The 18,518-nt window shown below is 38.5% G+C and overlaps 2 protein-coding genes across 3 annotated transcripts in view; both read left to right on the forward strand.

The window, feature by feature from the left end:
* Positions 1–18,518, forward strand: part of LOC308513505 (UDP-glucuronosyltransferase 2B31-like) — a gene marked incomplete at both ends in the record, with an annotated part of 73,351 nt that overhangs the window by 33,502 nt on the left and 21,331 nt on the right. Inside the window, one exon of one of the 2 annotated variants that reach the window (XM_081083611.1) lies at positions 5,408–6,131. The exons of the other annotated variant lie outside the window; for it this stretch is intronic. Within the exon in view, the coding sequence (XP_080939737.1) occupies positions 5,408–6,131 (724 nt within the window). Of the gene's footprint in view, positions 1–5,407; positions 6,132–18,518 lie in introns of those variants that run through there. 2 annotated transcript variants of the gene reach the window in all.
* LOC308529834 (UDP-glucuronosyltransferase 2B31-like) lies at positions 10,867–16,467 on the forward strand (the record flags this gene model as incomplete). Its single annotated transcript, XM_081106182.1, has 4 exons — positions 10,867–10,890; positions 12,361–12,448; positions 13,402–13,621; positions 16,188–16,467. 4 exons carry the CDS (start codon positions 10,867–10,869, stop codon positions 16,465–16,467), a joined length of 612 nt encoding a protein of 203 aa, XP_080962308.1.

The following is an 18,518-nucleotide window of genomic DNA, read 5'->3' on the forward strand; positions in this document are numbered from 1 at the left end:
CACTTGTGCTCCAAATGCTAGGACTGTTTTTACTTTCAGGTGGAGGATTTATATTTTAACATCTGACTGATTTCTCTTTGGACATAAGCATGAGCCATGGTAAAAGGGATCAGCCATTTGAAAAGAAAAGAACATACAGAAAGCCAAGAGACATATGAAAACATGCTCAAAGTCACTAATCATCTGAGAGATGCAAATCAAAACAACAATGAGGTATCATCTCACACCTGCCAGAATGACTATCATCAACAAATCAACAAACGACAAGTGCTAGAGAGGATGCGGAGAAAAAGGAATGCTGTGGAAAACAGTATGGTGTTTCCTCAAAAAAATTAAAAATGGAACTGCCATTTAACCCAGAAACACCAATGAGAAAGGATATATGAATCCCTATGATCATAGCAGCACAACTTACCATAGCTAAGATTTGGAAACAGCCTAAATGCCCATCAGCAGATGATTGGATTAGAAAACTGTGGTACATCTACACAATGGAATACTATGCCGCTGTAAAAAAAGAAGGAATTCTTACCATTTTCAACAGCATGGATGGAACTAGAGAGCATTATGCTAAGTGAAATAAGTCAGTCAGTGAAAGATAAATACTACATGATCTTACTCATTTGTGGAATATAAAGAACATTATAAACTGATGAACAAAAATAGATACAGAGGCAAAGTAGCATCAAACAGACTGTCACACTACAGCGGGAAGGCAGGGGAGGGTGGGGAGGGGGTTAGAGATCAACTTGTATGCATGCATATAGGCATAACCAATGGACGCAAGACACTAGGGGTGGGGGTGAGGACATGTGCTGGGCTGTAGGGGAGGCCAGGAGGGGGTAAATGGGGGGGGGGGGGGAAGAGACATACGCACTACTATTTGTAATACTTTAAACAATAAAATCAATTTTTTTAAAAAAAGATAAAAGAATCATGTTCCCACCAGGATGCCTATGAAGTGGATTTCAGTTCTGCTGCTGCTACAGCTGAGTGGTCACTTCAGCCCTGGGAGTTGTGGAAAGGTGCTGGTGTGGCCCACAGAATACAGCCACTGGATCAACATGAAGACCATCCTGGATGCACTTGTCCAGAGAGGTCATGAAGTGACTGTTCTGACATCTTCAGCTTCAATTCTTGTTGATCCCAATAAACCATCTGCTATTCAATTTGAGGTTTTTCCTACATCTTTAACAAAAGATGATATGGTTTCTTTTTTCATGCAGCTGATCAATAAATGGACATAAGATCTGCCAAAAGATACGTTTTGGACACATTTTTCACTAATGTTTTGGGAAGGTTCTGACTTTGTTGAAAAGCTCTGCAAAGATGCTGTTTTTAGTAAGAAACTTATGACAAAACTACAGGAGTCAAGGTTTGATGTCGTTCTTGCAGATCCCTCTGGACCCTGTGGTGAGCTGCTGGCTGAGCTACTTAACATACCTTTTGTGTACAGTCTCCGCTTCTCTCCTGGCTATACAATTGAAAAGTACAGTGGAGGACTGCCATTCCCTCCATCCTACGTACCTGTTGTCTTTTCAGAATTAAGTGATCAGATGACATTCATGGAGAGGGTAAAAAATATGGTCTATGTGCTCTATTTTGACTTCTGCCTGCAAACATATAATCAGAAGAAGTGGGATCAATTTCTGAACGAAGTACTAGGTAAGCTGTTTTTCCTTGGTAGCATGAAGTCCTAACTTTCCTAGTGCTTTGGAAGATGAGTTGGTATAAATATTGAGAGGAATTTATCTTTTATGAGTGCAATGATTAAATAATCTATAAGAATAAAAACATAATATGCTAATTAGACCAGACAGCTGAACGACCTTCCAGGTGACCTTCAGGACGAAGCTGGGTCTGTGTTGGCTGAGTCAAGCTGCCGCAGCTGCGAGGACCAAGCTCTTCCATGAATTTCGTGCATTGGGCCTCTAATAATATATAATGATCTTTTAATCTCACAAACACAAGGGAGAGTGTTTCCCCCAAAGAATGTATACAAACTTTTTTCTGATAGCTCAGTTGATGTTTCTTTCTTTTCAGATTTATCCCATTAGAGTTAATAATGATTCAAAGTTTGTCTATATTTGTGGGATACCCTACATTACAGAAATGCTTAAATTATACAGTTACTTTCAACCCTAGGATACACTAGTATGGGATACTCCAGGAAGTCAGAGACCCCAAATTGAAGCACTGAAGAGTTTCTTCAGCAATCACATAGCCATTTTTCTTTGTTGTTTTTTTTGTAATAGGCTTCATTTTTTAGAAGAGTGTTAGGTCCACAGCAAAATTAAGTAGAGATTTCCCATATATGCCCTGCCTCCTTGTTGTCAACATTCCCCAGAAGAGAAGTATATTTGTTACAATTGATGAAACTATATTGAGTTATTATTATGATGTAAAGTCCATAGTTTATAATATGGTTCACTCTTGGCATTGTATATTCTGTGATTTTTGGACAAATTTATAATGTATGTATCCACCATTATAGTATTGTAAAGAGTAGTTTAACTGCCCTACAAATCCTCTGGGCAGTGGTTCTGTCCATTTATCCTACATATCAATTTTACTATAATTTTTTTCTTCAATAAATGCATTAGAAATTTCACTAAATATTTTCATCAAAGCACAAATGTAGATTGAGGAGTTACATATTTTTAGCACAATGTCTATAGACCATTGGGGAAATTGTTGCCATTTGTTTCTCCTCAGTTTTCTTATTTAAAAATTAAACTCTTTTGCATACTACCTGAAGGAGTCTTTGACAATGGAGAAATATGAATCTGTCTCAGATAGGAATCTACAACTCGAAGTTTTTAATGATTATATTGCTTCACCAAGTGCTTACAAATCATCTGTTTTAAAGACCTAAAATCTTGTTGAAAGGTAGATAATCAAGTTAGAAGTCTATATTTTTTGTAAACTATATTTCTCCATTACAGACAAAATTAAGAGTGAGCACATCTATTTCCATACTTTATGAAAGCTTTCCAGCTGTTTTTGGCAAATATTTTTATCTCACATACAAATATTGTTAAGCTCCTAACATGAACCAAATGCAATAGTGGCCATACTCTCAAAGATCTCACAATTTACTTGTAAAATCTAGAAATGAGGGAAAAGCTTGCTAAATTGTAGAATCTACACTGAATATTCTAGGGAAAGGCATTTCTGTGTGTATGGTAGGGTTGATTGACTAAGGAGTTGAAATCACTGTTTACATTTACATTCGTTAATTTTGAAGCCTTACAGAATAAACAAATGCATACTTAATTCTTTAGTGCTTAAATAAATGTTTATGATTCTGAATGTACTGATGTGATATTAGAGATAAAAGTCTAAATAAATAATGTGTGTGCATATACTGTCTTTTCAAGCCAATCACTTTATTTGTATTTTTTTTAATTTTTATTTATTCATGTTTATTTTTAAAATATGTTTTTATTAATTTCAAAGAGAGAGGATGGGGCAGGGAGAGAGAAAAATATTGATATGAGAGAGAGACATTGATCAGTTGCCTCTTGTGCAGGGACCAAACCCTCAACCTGGACATGTGTCCTGACTGGGAATCTAATAGCAACCTTTCAAAGCACAGTACGACCCTCAACCAACTGCGCCACACTGGCCAGGGCTAAGACAATCACTTTTTCTAAATAATTTTTTTCTTTAATTTTATTAAGATAAATATTGTGCAACCATATATGGTACAGGGGGTCATAAGAAAATTTTCTTTTTTAAAATTCTTTATTGTTTAAAGTATTACATGTGTCTCCTTTTCCCCGCATTGACCTCTTGCTGGCCACCCCAACCCTCAGAACATGCCCTCACCCCTCTTAGTGTCTGTGTCCATTGTTAATGCTTATATTCATGCATACAAGTCCTTTGGTTGATTGTGAGAGGGTGCAGGAAAGGGTTAGGGAAACCACCAGTGCACCATCAGGGCCGGGGAGGGACACAGGAGGTTGGCCAGCTGGGGAAGGTCCACAGGAAGGCTCCAGGGCATGTCTGGCCTATTTTGCTCAGTCTGAATGGGCCAGATCCCAATAGCAAGCTAACCTACCAGTTGGAGCATTGCACGTCATACCAATGGATGACCGGTCAACTGTCTGCCCCCTGGTGGTCAGTGCATGTCATAGCCAGCGGTTGAGTAGCCTTACCATATCATTAGCATATTACACTTTGATTGGCTGAACAGATGACCAGACGAGCAGACACTTAGCATATTAGGCTTTTATTTTATAGGACCAGAGGCCCAGTGCACATATTTGTGCACCGGTGGGGTCCCTCAGCCTGTCTATGCCCTCTCGCAATCCAGAACCCCTTGGGGGATATCAGATAGCCATTTTTGGCCTGATCCCCACAGGTCCAATTGAGACAGGAGGGAGCCCAATCCTGTGCATTGAGTGTCTGTCCACTGGTGGTCAATGCACATCATAGAGACCAGTTTACTGGTCATTTGGTTGCTTAGGCTTTTATATATATCATATTTACTATCATATTTACTATTTTTAATCTATGTTTCAGGCTATAATAGTCTCATGTTTAATTTAACAATACACATTTTTAATCAGTTTCTCTTCTTTTAAACTCTTGCTTTTGTATGTCTAGCTGCCAAAATTATTTGCTAAAGGAAAAATTTGATCTTCTGATTTTGCTTCTTTAAAATTTGGGTAAATAACATTTGCCTATAAATTGAAATTGAAACCATTCTACACTACCTATTGTCTCATATTTCAATCTAACTTTCTTCAATAACCTACTTCCCACAACTTTCTCTGTGATCCATACACACTGGAATGTTTCTCATTCCTCTACTCATTGGCCACTCTGCCTAGATCCTACCAAGGCTTTCATCTCACCTCATATGTCATCTGTTTTACTACAGTTGTTTCCAATTATTCCATAAAGGATTATGTTTTTTTCTCTGGAATTCTGAACACCCTGTACTAGTCATAAGACTCTTATCCAAGGAAATTATTTGCTATTTCACATAGGGAAAATGATGTGGAATATGTTTTAACCTAAACCACATGCCACCTTCAAACTCAGAGTGGAATGGATGTTGGTGTGTGTGTTTATGTGTGTGTGTGTGTGTGTGTGTGTGTGTGAGAGAGAGAGAGAGAGAGAGAGAGAGAGAGAGAGAGAGAGAGAGAAATATTAACTTTAGGCGGTTCCTATTTGTTATTTTCCTTATTTCAAATCTGGAATTTGAAATAATTTTTCCCAGATATCTTTTTTATTTCTGTTTTATTCCCCCAATAAACATTAACCTTGCTTATAATGCAAAAACGTTTCCTTTTAAAGTTAATTTTTAACTTATTATTTTTTTATTGCCTTTTGGTCTCTGCACTAGGCAGACACACCCTAAAACCTCTGCAGAGCAGTGTGTGACAGAGCTGCTGTCATGTTATCCAAGAAGTGGGCTTTGGCGGTTCTGCTGCTGCAGCTCTGTAGTGCTGGCTGTGGGTTCTGTGGAAAGGTTCTGGTATGGCCGGTTGACATGAGCCATTGGCTTAATATAAAGACCATTCTAGAGGAACTCACAAAGAACGGACATGAGGTAAATGTGTTGACTTTTCCACATACTAAGCTTGTTGACTACAGGAAACCTTCCTCACTGAACTTCGAGGTATTACATTCAGAATATCCAAAAGAATTATCAGAGAAAGCACAAGACAAATTTCTGGATGTAATTTTGAATGACTTGCCAAACTTAACACCCTGGCGATCAACAATAAGATTGAATGATGTTTTGATTGAAGTAACTGAAAATTTAAAAACCCTGTGTGAGAAGGCAGTCTACAATCGGACACTCATGAAGAAGCTCCAAGAAACCAACTACGATGTAATGCTCATAGACCCTGTGATGCCCTGTGGAGAGCTGGTGGCTGAATTGCTTGCAGTCCCTTTTGTGCTCACATTAAGAGTGTCTATGGGAGGCATGAAGGAGAAACACTGTGGGAAACTTCCCACTCCACCTTCCTATGTTCCTGTTCAGATGGTGGGACTTACTGACCTAATGACCTTTCTGGAAAGAGTAAAAAATACAGTGCTCTCTGCTTTCTTTGACTTACGGATCTGGGATTATGACATCCATTTTTGGGACCAGTTTTACAGTGAGGTATTGGGTAAGACATTTTGCATTTTATTTTAAACTTGTTATCAAAAGAAATTTAGAAATCTAAGTGAATGAAAGGAATACATTTTAAAATGTCGGTCTTCCATTTAAAACTCTACCAGTAACAATAATCAAATGGTTATCAAAAAATAATACCAGGTGTGGGCACGCATGTACAGTGCAATTAAAACTTCGTGGCCTGTGTGCAGAAGTCAGTATTTTGTGGAAGAACCACACTCAAGGGGCCAAAGAGCCGCATGTGGCTCGCGAGCAGCAGTTTGCCGACCACTGGCCTAGAAGAAGCAGAGGACCGAATTGGAAGATAAGGCACAGAAACACACCCAATCTGAGCAGGTATTGGAGAAAAAAATAAGAAAGATGAAGGAGAGACTAAGGTAGCTTTGGGACAACATGAAATGAAGTAAAATATGTATAACAGGGGTGTCAGAAGGACAAGAAAAGGAGCAAGGATTAGAAAACCTATTTGAAGAAATAATGGCAGAAAACTTCCCTAATTTGGAGAAGAAAAAACTCACACAAGCACAGAGAGTCCCAAACAACATGAACCTGAAAAGGCCCACACTAAGACACGTGGTAATTATAAAGGCAACATTATCTACAAAGAGAAAAATCTTAAAGGCTGAAGAGAGAGACAGATAGTTACCTACAAAGGAGCTCCCATTAGATTATCAAATGATTTCTCAACGAACCACATCAGTCCAGAAGGAATGGAATGAAGTATACAAAGTGACGCAAAGCAGGGGACTGAATCCAAGAATACTCTCTTCAGCAAGACCATCATAAAAAATTAAAGGGGAAATCAGGAGCTTCATAGAAATAAAAAAAAAAGGCTAAGGGAGTTTATGACTACCAAGCCAGCAATGCAAGAAATGCTAAAGGGACTATTGTAAAAAGAAGAAATAGAAAGGAAAGAAGGAACATCGGCATAAAGAATAGAAATGGCTACAAACAAGTACCTATCAATTACAAGCTTAAATGTAAATGGACTAAATACTCCAATAAAAAGACATCAAGTGGATTGATGAACCTATAGCCAGATACATCAAGAAGCAGAGAGAGAGAACTCATAAACAAAATCAGAAACAAAAGAGGTGAAATAACAACAGACCCCACAGAAATACAAAAGATTGTAAAAAGATACTATGAACAACTCAATTCCAACAAAGTTGTCAACCTAGAAGAAATGGACACATTCCTAGAAAAATACCACCTTCTAAAACTCAATCAGGAAGAATAAAAAATTCTGACTAGGCTAATAACTATGAACGATAACTTTTGAAGCAGTGATCAAAAATCTTCCAGCAAACAAATGCCCTGGCTTCATAGGGGAGTTTTAACAAACATTCAAAAACAAAATAAAACCTATCCTCAGACTATTCCACAGAATTCAAGAGGAAGGAACACTTCCAAATACCTTCCAAGAAGCCAGCATTACCCTAATCCCAAAATCAAATAAAGACACTATAAAGAAAGTGAATGACAGGCCAATATCTCTGATGAACATAAATGCTAAAATCCTCAACAAAATCCTAGCAAATCAGATCCAGCATTACATTAGAAAGATCAAACACCATGACCAAGTGGGATTTATTCCAGGGTTGCAAGGATGGTACAATATCCACAAATCAATAAGCATGATATATCACATAAACAAATTGAGAGACAAAAATCACATAATCATATCAATAGATGGGGAAAAAAAGCATTTGACAAAATCCAACACCCTTTCTTGATAAAATCTCTCAGCAAAGTGGGAAAAACCTTATATGAAATACCTATAGCCAACATCATACTCAATGGGCAAAAAATAAAACCATTTCCCCTAAGGACAGGAACAAGACAGGGATGCCCACTCTCACCACTTGTGTTTGACATATTTACTGGAAGTGCTAGCCATAGTGATCAAACAAGAAGAAGAAATATAAGGCATCTAAATTGGAAAATAAAAAATAAAACTGTCATTATTTGCGATGACATGATATTGTACATAGAAAACCCTAAAGACTCCATTAAAAAAGTACTAGATTTAATAAATCACTTCGGCAACATAGCAGGATACTAAATTAACACCCAGAAGTCTATGGCTTTTTTATACACCAATAATGAAATCACAGAAAGAGAAACAAAAACAAAACAAAACAATCCCATTTACCATTGCAATAAAAAAATATAAAGTAAATCTAGGAATAAACTTAACTAAGGAGGTAAAAGACCTGTACTCGGAACACTACAGCACATTGAAAAAAGAGAGAGGAAGACATAAAAAAATGGAAGAATATGCCGTGTTCATGGACTGATAGAATCAATATCATTAAAATGTTCATACTACCCAAAGCAAACTATAGATTTAATGCAATCCCTATTAAAATACCAAGTTTACTCACAGACCTAGAAAAAAAAAACACCCCAAAAATTCATATGGAACAATAAATAAATAAATAAATAAATAAATAAATAAATAAATAAAATAAAAATACCCCGTATAGCCACAGCAATCCTGAGAAAGAAGAACAAAGTTGGAGGGATCAAAATACCAGCCATCAAGCCATATTGCCAAGCCACTGTTCTCAAAAGTACCTGGTACTGGCACAAAAACAGACATATAGACCAATGGCACAGAACAGAGAACCCAGAAATTGACCCAAGTCATTATGCTCAGTTAGTATTTGACAGAGAAAGCCGAGTATACAACACACAGTGTTGGGAAAACTGGACAGATGCATGCAAAAAAAAAAAAATGAAACTAGACCACCAACATACACCATACACAAAAATAAACTCAAAATACATTAAGGACTTAAACATAAGATGGGAAACCATAAAAAACTTAGAGCATCCAAAGGCAGCAAAATAGCAGAATTTCATCCTATCAATATCTTTACCAATACAGCTCCTAGGGCAATTGAAACTAAGGAAAAAATAAACAAATGGGACTACATCAAAATAAAAAGCTTCTGCACAGCAAAAGAAACCATCAACAAAACAACAAGAAAGCTCACTGCATGTGAGATCATATTTGCCAATGTTATATCCTACAAGGGCCTAATCTCCAAAATTTGTTGGAAACTCATACATCTTAACAAAAGGAAGATAAACAATCAAAAAACAATGGGCAAAGAATTTACTACTAAATAGACACCTTTTGAAAGTGGACATACCAAAGAGCAAGAAACATTTGAAAACATGCTCAAAGTCACTAATCATTTAAGAGATGCAAATCAAAATGACAATGAGATGCCATTTCACACCTGTCAGAAGGCCTATCATCAACAAATGGACAAACAACAAATGCTGGTGAGGATGTGGAGAAAAAGGAACCCCTTGTGCAGCCACTGTGAAGAACAGTATGGAGTTTCCTCAAAATATTAAAAATGGAGCTCCCATTTGGCCCAGTGATCCCACTTCTAGGAATATATCCCAAGAAATCAGAAACACCAATCAGAAAGGACATATGCACCCTTATGTTCACAGCAGCACAATTTACAATAGCTAAGATTTGGAAACAACCTAAGTGCTCATCAGCAGATGAGTGGATTGAAAATCTGTTGTACATTTACATAATGGAATACTACACTGCTGTAAAAAAGAAAGAACTCTTACCATTTGCAACATCATGGATGGAACTGGAGAGCATTATGCTAAGCAAAATAAGCCAGTCAGAGGAAGATAAATATCACATAATCTCACTCATTTGTGTAATATAATAAAAAACATAAACTGATGAACAAAAATAGATCCAGAGACAGGGAAGCACCAAACAGGCCATCCAACTTCAAAGGGAAGGCAATGAGGAGGGGTGTAAGAGATCAACCAAAGGACTTGTATGCATGCAAGTTATATAAGGTTATGGTTATACATGGTTATATAAGCATAACCAATGGACACAGATGCTAGGGGGTTGAGGGCTTGTGAGGTTGGGGGGTGACCAGGGAGAGGCCAATGGGGGAAAAAGGAGATATATGTAATACTTTAAATAATAAAGAATTAAAAAAACAAGATTATAGGGGAAATAAGTATTGGAATTATAAAAGCATTAATCTTTATACATTCATATATATATATATATATTATAAAGATTGTTATGTAGATATTATATAGAAAAATACAGATAGATAGATAGATGATAGATAGATAGATAGATAGATAGATAGATAGATAGATAGATAGATAGATAGAATAAGATACAGGAAAAGTAGCTTGAATCAAGAACAAAGTCTCAAAAATAAATTTGCTAAATATTAACCAGGAATTACAGGTCATACAAAATAAGCTCTTAATTGAGGCATTCAAAGCAATGGGGAGGAAAAACCAAGCATCAAATGACAAACAGTCAAAGTTGACAGCTGGGTGGTGAGTGAAGTGAGAGGGTGAATAGGTCTGTCCAGAATAAGATTAAACAAATGATCCAAAGACCAAAGTTTCTAAGATAATAACGCTAATAATTAATCAGAAGTGAAAGCTCATAGAAAATAAGCTGTTAAAAGAGATGCCATAGCAAAGGGCATGCAAGGTAACATGAAGAAAACTAGGCAATCAAAGTAGAAAGCTGGAGAGCAAATAAGAGTTGGAGGGTGGGTAGGTATGTGGCAAAGCATGACTAAGCAAATAATCCAAGAACAAAGTTATTAGTGGGTCTGCTAAAATTAATCAGTAATCATAGGTCATAGAAAACAAGGTCTTAGATGAGATATCATAGTAAGCACATGCACTGTAATGTGGGGAAAATGGAGGCATCAAATGGTAAAGGAGTAGGTGGTTGGGCTAGCAAATCTGTGGGAAAACAAAACTAAACAAATAATCCAAAGTAGCAAAGAAGCTAAGAAAACATTTTAGGCAAATAATGCTACAAATAGACTTTTTGAAGAGTCAGTTTTCCATCCTGACTTTCCACAAGTTACCCATCACAAAATAGCTCATTTATTCTAAGGGCAAACTGACAAAGAAGATCCCTTAATCTAGTGGGAAGAGGGGAGTAGCGGGATTGAGAAAAAAGGGAAAATCTCATGGACACAGACAACAGTGTGATAATTTCAGAGGGGAAGGGGGTGAGGAGAGGTGGAGGAGGGTATAGGGTGGATAAATGGTAATGGGCAGAAACTTGACTTTGGGTGGGAAATACACAATACAGTGTACAGATGATGTGTTATAGAATTGTACACCTAAAACCTGTATAATTTTGTTAATCAGTGTCACCCAATAAATTCAATTAAAAAGAAAAAATATAAAAATAAAAATATTTAGTGACTTTAAATAGACAAATAGCCATGGCCCGCTTGGCTCAGTGGATGGAGCATCAGCCTGCGGACTGAAGGGTCCCAGGTTCAATTCCGGCCAAGGGCATGTACCTTGGTTGCAGGCACATCCCCAGTAGGGGCGTGCAGGAGGCAGCTGGTCAATGTTTCTCTCTCATTGATGTTTCTAACTCTCTATCCCTCTCCCTTCCTCTCTGTAAAAAAATCAATAAAATATATTTTAAAAAATAAAAATAAATAAATAAATAGACAAATAAAAGAGAAAAATGTGAAAATAAAGGTAAATCTTTGATGTAAACAAATAACTTACGAGACAAGTGGATATAAGAAAACTCCCTTCTGTAATACTTAAAAATACAGGTTAATATTACATTGCAAAATGAAAAAAATTTTAAATAAACTGGAGGGTCAGTGCACGAAATTCCTGCAGTGTGAGGGGGTTCCTCAGCCTGGCCTATGCGCTCTTGCGGTCTGGGAGCCCTTGGGGGATGTCCGACTGCCAGGTTAAGGCTACTCTTCTCACAATCCAGGACCCCTCGCTCCTTATTTCCCACCTGCATGACACTCCTTACCACTAGGCGAGCTGCTCCTTAGCATGGCTGTGGGGGCAGACGCGGCTCTGCCACCACCACTGCAGTGGCCAGCCATGATCCCAGCTTCTGTCTGAGCAGCGCTCCCCCTGTGGCAGTGCACTGACCACCAAGGGGCAGCTCCTGCAATGAGTGTCTGCCCTGTGGTGGTCAGTGTACATCATAGCAACCAGTTGTTCCACCAGTTGTTCCACCATTTGGGCAATTTGCATATTAGGGTTTTATTATATAGGATGTGTAATAAATACCTACTTTTTTGCACTAGAACTAAAATGACTAGGGCTTTAACTAGATTATATCTTAATTTCTTTATAATCTGAACATGCTATACCTTTAGTTCAACTCATGGAATAAAATATTTTCTTTATTTTAACAGGTTCTATGGAGATTTGATGGCAAGAAACCGGATACCTTAGGGCCAAATACTCGGCTCTATAAGTGGATCCCCCAGCATGACCTTCTTGATGAGACTGAAAAGCAAACACTGAAATAACAATAACTCCAAAGAGAGTGATAATACTTCAGAAATAAACAAATTTATTGAACCTTTATTTTACAAAAACTCAAAAAAAACCCTTAATTTCCTTGTATTTGTTTGCCAGTCCTGGTGGAAAAGGATAATATATAAAAGATAACATGTTATTATAGACCATCTCCTCCCTTATGTCTGAAATCAAATACCTTTATTTCAGGTGTAATTACTTCTCATGAAGAATTTTTCAATAACTACCACTCTGCCTCCTACTTCTCCCTTCTTATTTCTATTTTTTACGCTTCTGTATGGCTATTCATTCACTGCCATTAAAAAATAAGAACACCTCCTTTATTATCAGTGACTCCATTTTCAATAAGGAATAGCCATAATCTTTTTCATGAAGTGATAAAGTGTGGTCTGTTCTTCCTCTGATTCCAGAGTCACCACACTCACATTTCCTGCTGCCTGGACACCCCACACGTAATACGCCACACATGGCCACACTATTTCTTTAAGAGAATATGTTCTAACATGCCACCTCCTTTCCTTTTTTCCTTTTTTTCTGCACATGCTATTTTTATTCATCATGTCCTCTTTCTTTTTTTCAAATTTATCTTTATTGTTGAAAGTATTACAGTTGTCCCTTTTTTCTCCATTGACCCCCTCCCCCAGCACCTGCCCCTCGCAGAACGTTCTCTTTCAACTTGTCTACCCAGCAATCTTGTATTCATTTTTCAAGTCACAATGCCATACCAGTATCTATTTACCTCTGCAGCAACTAAAGTCCTTCTTTCTCTGAGATCTAAAATGTATTTCAATGCAGTTTCATGTGTACAATAATCTGTCATCTAGAATACAGTGCCTGAATGCTTTTCTTGCCCAATTCTCATTTTATTTCTAAGACTTATAATTAGTAATTTACTGAAATTCACCCAATCCTAGGTCATCCAAAAACCAAAGCCTTTATAACTCATGGTGGAACCAATGGCATCTATGAGGCAATCTACCATGGGATCCCTATGGTGGGCCTTCCTATGTTTGCGGATAAACCTGGTAACATTGCTCGCATGAAGACCAAGGGAGCAGCTATCAGAATGGACTTCAACACCAGGTCTAGTGCAGATTTGCTCAATGCATTGAAAACTGTCATTAATGACCCATCGTGAGTACCACAATATAATAGTATTTATAGATTATTTTGTCTATAAAGAGTATAATTTTCATCCCATATTGAGAGATTAATTTTAAAATTATTAACATGATTTTACCAATCTTAAATTTGCTTTTATTTTTAACCAGACATTAATTTCACAGTTGCATTTAACCTGATTGTACAGGTAACCAATTACTGCAACAATTTTCTACACAAGTTACCCAACGTTATACTGGTCAATACAAGGACACGTTTTTTAAAATATGATAAAACCCATAGAATGAAAGAATGAAGAACTCAAGAAGTTGCATAAAATATTTCAATGTAGTGCAAAAACATTTCTGAAAGTATAAATCTTGTGGACCAAAAAGGGGGTTCCATGGAAAGTAACTCACAGGGTGATCTGATCATAAATTCCTAACTGGGAAGGTCATGATTGTTGTGCCCAGATTTCAAGGTTCCCAAAAAGCCCACCAGGGAGCCAGCGAGTCCGATGCAAAAGCAAAGAGTCCTTCATTTCGAACTAGTTCGGCTCCCCGACCACACTCACTGATACAACAACAGTAAGCCCAGTGGCCGAAAGAGAGTGAGGCCTGATGGGATTGTGGGTTTTATAGTAAGGGCAGGGGAGGGGACTGTGGGCCCCGCCAATTGGCCAGGCGGGAGTCGGGTCTTGTTACACAGGATGTGGTCATCTCTATGGCGCGCACGTCCCTTGATTGTCATTGGTTAGTTTAAAGAAATCCTGGGCGTGGCCAGCAGGGGCCTGGGCTTCCGGGAAGAAGGCACTCTCCTGAGCACATGGTGGCCGCCCCAAAAATGGAGGACCCAGGGCAAGATGGAGGGCACAGTCCTAGCCCCACCCCAGGGCGAGCTGAGCCCGCGTTCCAGGGGCCAGTCCAGTTGTCGGGGGTCCAGCAGATCGACCAGTTCCAGCCCAGACAGGAAGTCCATGTCCTCCGTCTCGTTCCCGGGGGCGCCGGAGATCGCCTCCTCCTCCATCTCCTCGGGTGAGGGCACGCGCCCGGCCCCGCCGCCACTGCTGCTGCGTGGGTCCGGTCAGGGGGCGGCGGGCGGGTGGCGGCCTGTGCCGGGCTCCCACCGTGGGCTGGGGAGTCGGTGCCCGAGGCCGCCAGCAGCATGGTCAGGCTGTGCCTCATGGGGCCCGGCGGCCGGCCCACGTGGGCCCCGCAACGACTCGCCCTTTCAATGATGATTAGACATGCTCCAGGCCTGTAACTTATTTACTGAAAGTTTTTACACCAGCCCTGCCCATTGATCTTGTGCATCTAGGTTTAGACTCCTTTCAAATACTAGAAATAATACCCCTCAAAAGCGGCACTGCCTGGCTGGGGTGGCTCAGTGTTTGAGCATTGACCTGTGAACCTGGAAATCACAGTTCAATTCCCAGTGAGGCGCATGCCCAGGTTGCAGTTGTGAGCTTGGTCCCCAGTGGGGGACATGCAGGAGGCAGCTGATAGATGATTCTCTCTTGTCATTGATGTTTCTATCTCTCTCCCTCTCCCATCCTCTCTGAAATCAATAAAAATATATTTAAAGAGAAGGGGGGGAGTCATTAAGTCTCAAGAGAGCACAAAATCTTATTAACTGTATCCTGTAACCCAATCCCTGCTTTGCTTCTTCCAACTTCATGTAATCTGACTTTGTTTTCCCCTTAATCTCAAATGCATATCAGAAGCTGCAACACTGTTATTGAAGTGAACTAAATCTCTAAAACAAAGGAACCTCACTGGAGGGAGGCAGCCTAGCTCTTTATCTAGTCAAGTGGCTGACAAAGATAGTCCTCTTGAAAGTAAATGCCTCTTTGAAATGGATACCTCAGCAATGGAGGCGTAAGGATTGCACTCGCAACTCTGTCTCTCTCCCTTCCTCTCTGTAAAAAATCAATAAAAAATATATTAAATAAAAATAAATAAATAAATAAAAACAATAAAACCTGTCAGACAACTTTAAGGAACAGCTAGAAGGCCAGTGTGCCTACAACAAAGTGTGCATGAGACCAAGTGAAAGAAGAGGTTGCCAGGGGTATGAGGATGTGGAGTCCTTTAGTCCTAAAATCATTTGGACTTTATTCAAATGTGACGAGAAGCCAGATGGAAATTTTGAGCAGGGAAATGTCATATCTGATATCTGTTTCAAAAACCATACTGGCTAACTGATGGCAATTAAAAAGTAGAGGGTCAAAGAGAAGAGTGGAGGTCCAGGGACTACTGGGGAGACATTTCACTCACAATGACACCACTCCCATTAAACACTTCATGAGCATCACTCTGCAAGTGAATTTCCACCATCTCATCTATAGCACTAACAATGGCTCCTACCATTTACTCCGCTAGAAAAGACTGAACTGTCCAACTTAACTTCCATCTTCACTTTTAAAACTACATGTCATCAGAAAATCCCAATTTAAAGGCCAAACTATCTATGAAGAAGTAAATTCAATGAATGATATTATTTTGAATCTTTATGACATTTTCAAAAACCTTTCATGGGCATGATATGCTTAGGTAAGTTAACTTGCATTCAATGTGTAATCTTTGTGTTTCTCCTTCAGATATAAAGAGAATGCAATGAGATTATCAAGAATTCATCATGACCAGCCCATGAAACCTCTAGATCGAGCGGTCTTCTGGATCGAGTTTGTCATGCGCCACAAAGGAGCCAAACACCTGCGGCCAGCCTCCTATGACCTCACCTGGGTCCAGTACCACTCTTTGGATGCGATTGGGTTCCTGCTGGCCAGTGTGGCAACTGCTACATTTGTCATCACAAAATGTTGTCTGTTGTGTTACCAGAAGTTTGCTAAACCAGGAAAGAAGAAGAAAAGGGAGTAATTGTTTCAGAAGCCTGAAGCTGACATGCCTGAAGCTGATATGCCTCCTTCGGTTTATTCATCACAATGAAGTTGTAACATAAGGATCCCTTCTTCCTGTGACAAAATGAGTTTTCACAATTTGGCTTCTCAAAGCAAAATTTATTTTCAAGTGATTTACTGTCTGTTTAAGAGTTAAAAACATTCATGCCAAAGAGAAAAAAACTGGGCAAAAATAACAATAAAACAATGTGGGTATTTATTGGATTTCATTATATTAATTCCAAAGTTATACCAAAAAAATGATTAAGCTTAATTAAGTTTCCAACATTAGGCATAAATACAAGAATATTCAATAGTTTATTTACAATATCAGTATTACTGTGCAAATACTCAGAATATTTTAACTTGATTCTGGTGCAAAATTCTGTGGTTTATCTTTTGTGAAAGAAACTATTCACTAGTTAGAATTGTGTAAAATGATTCCTTTCATTTCATTTTAGGAGATCACTAATGCTCCTTTGGGGGAGGGGGGGGTTGCTATATATATATATATATATATATATATATATATATATATATATATAATCTTCGTTGTTCAAAGTATTGTTAACATTAAAAAAAAAAAAACATTGAAACCTGTAAAGAATTTTTGTGAGTTTATTTGAGTTAAACTGTCGACATATGCGGGAAGGACAACCTCAAAGAATTGAGATAATGCTCTGGAGAATGGAGGGATTACATTTGTATTTATACATTGCAATCAAAGGAGGGATGTAAGTGGGTTACATGAAACTCATTTGTGATAGATTAAGGAGGAGGGATAAAGCAAAGCAGGGAAAACCCCTGGGATTGGATAAAAAGTGAAATGATGGACACATACATAGGTGGGTGCAGGATCGATTAACATGATAATGAAGGAATTTGTAGTATCTATCTTGGCGCCCAGCACATTTGGTTGTGCCCCAGGGGCTCCAGAAAAAGGGAAGTTACAAGTTACCCAGACATTTCAAGGGTATGTTATCATAGATACAAAAAGACAGATAGGCTCAGTTAAGGTACAAGTTGACCTTGTCAGTGAAGATACTGACCTAGGACATAACTGCCCACCATAACTGCTTTTAAAGTTTAATTTCAGACCATCCTCTGTGCTTACTTTAGGTCTCTGAGTTTGCAAGAGTGCCATGCAGGCCTCTCCTGAGCTTGTTGAGTCAGCATGTGGCCCCTTTTGTCCACAATATTACAGATGTCCCCCCTTTTAACCTCCATTTACCCCCTCCTCCCCACTCCTGTCCCCTCCTGCTCCTTGGTTTTACTGTTTATCCAGCCTCAGCATCACTTCTTACCTAAAAATATGGCAAGTCATTTGCCCTCATCTAGTTTAAGTCATTTCCCATTAAAGTATATGTGGAGCCATAGCCGGTGCTCAGTGGTTAGAGCAGTGGTTCTCCACCTTCCTAATGCAGGGACCCTTTAATACAGTTCCTCATGTTGTGGTGACCCCCAACCATAAAATTATTTTTGTTGCTACTTCATAACTGTAATTTTGCTACTGTTATGAATCGTAATTTAAATATCTGACATGCAGGATGTATTTTCATTGTTATAAACTGAACATAATTAAAGCATAGTGATTAATCACAAAAACAATATGTAATTATATATTGTGAAATATTATTTCTAATTACAAATAAATGAAATTTTGTCTTGAAGCATGGTGTAGCATGGGTAACAGTCTTACTATAACAACAGTAAACTACATTGCTACATTTTGCGACAGTATGCGTAAAAAGCCAACATCAGTGCGAAGGTTGAAATTGCTTCTTTCTCACCAGATGAGAAATTCTCAGGGAAGTCTTTGCAAGAGCACAATGATCATCTTCCACAACAAGTCTACTTCTGTACTTAGACTTGATAACCAACAAGCTGGAAAACCCTGTTTCACAAAGACATGTTGTTGGAAATGGAAGAAGAAGGCACAACACAGTCTCAGGCAGAACAGGATATGACTGCAAACACTTGATCCAGAATTCTGTAACTGGCATTGTAGAGAAATCAGTTCTCGCTGCATCG

Source organism: Myotis nattereri (assembly GCF_964212035.1).
Source record: "Myotis nattereri genome assembly, chromosome: 1".
In the NCBI taxonomy this organism is placed as follows: domain Eukaryota; kingdom Metazoa; phylum Chordata; class Mammalia; order Chiroptera; family Vespertilionidae; genus Myotis; species Myotis nattereri.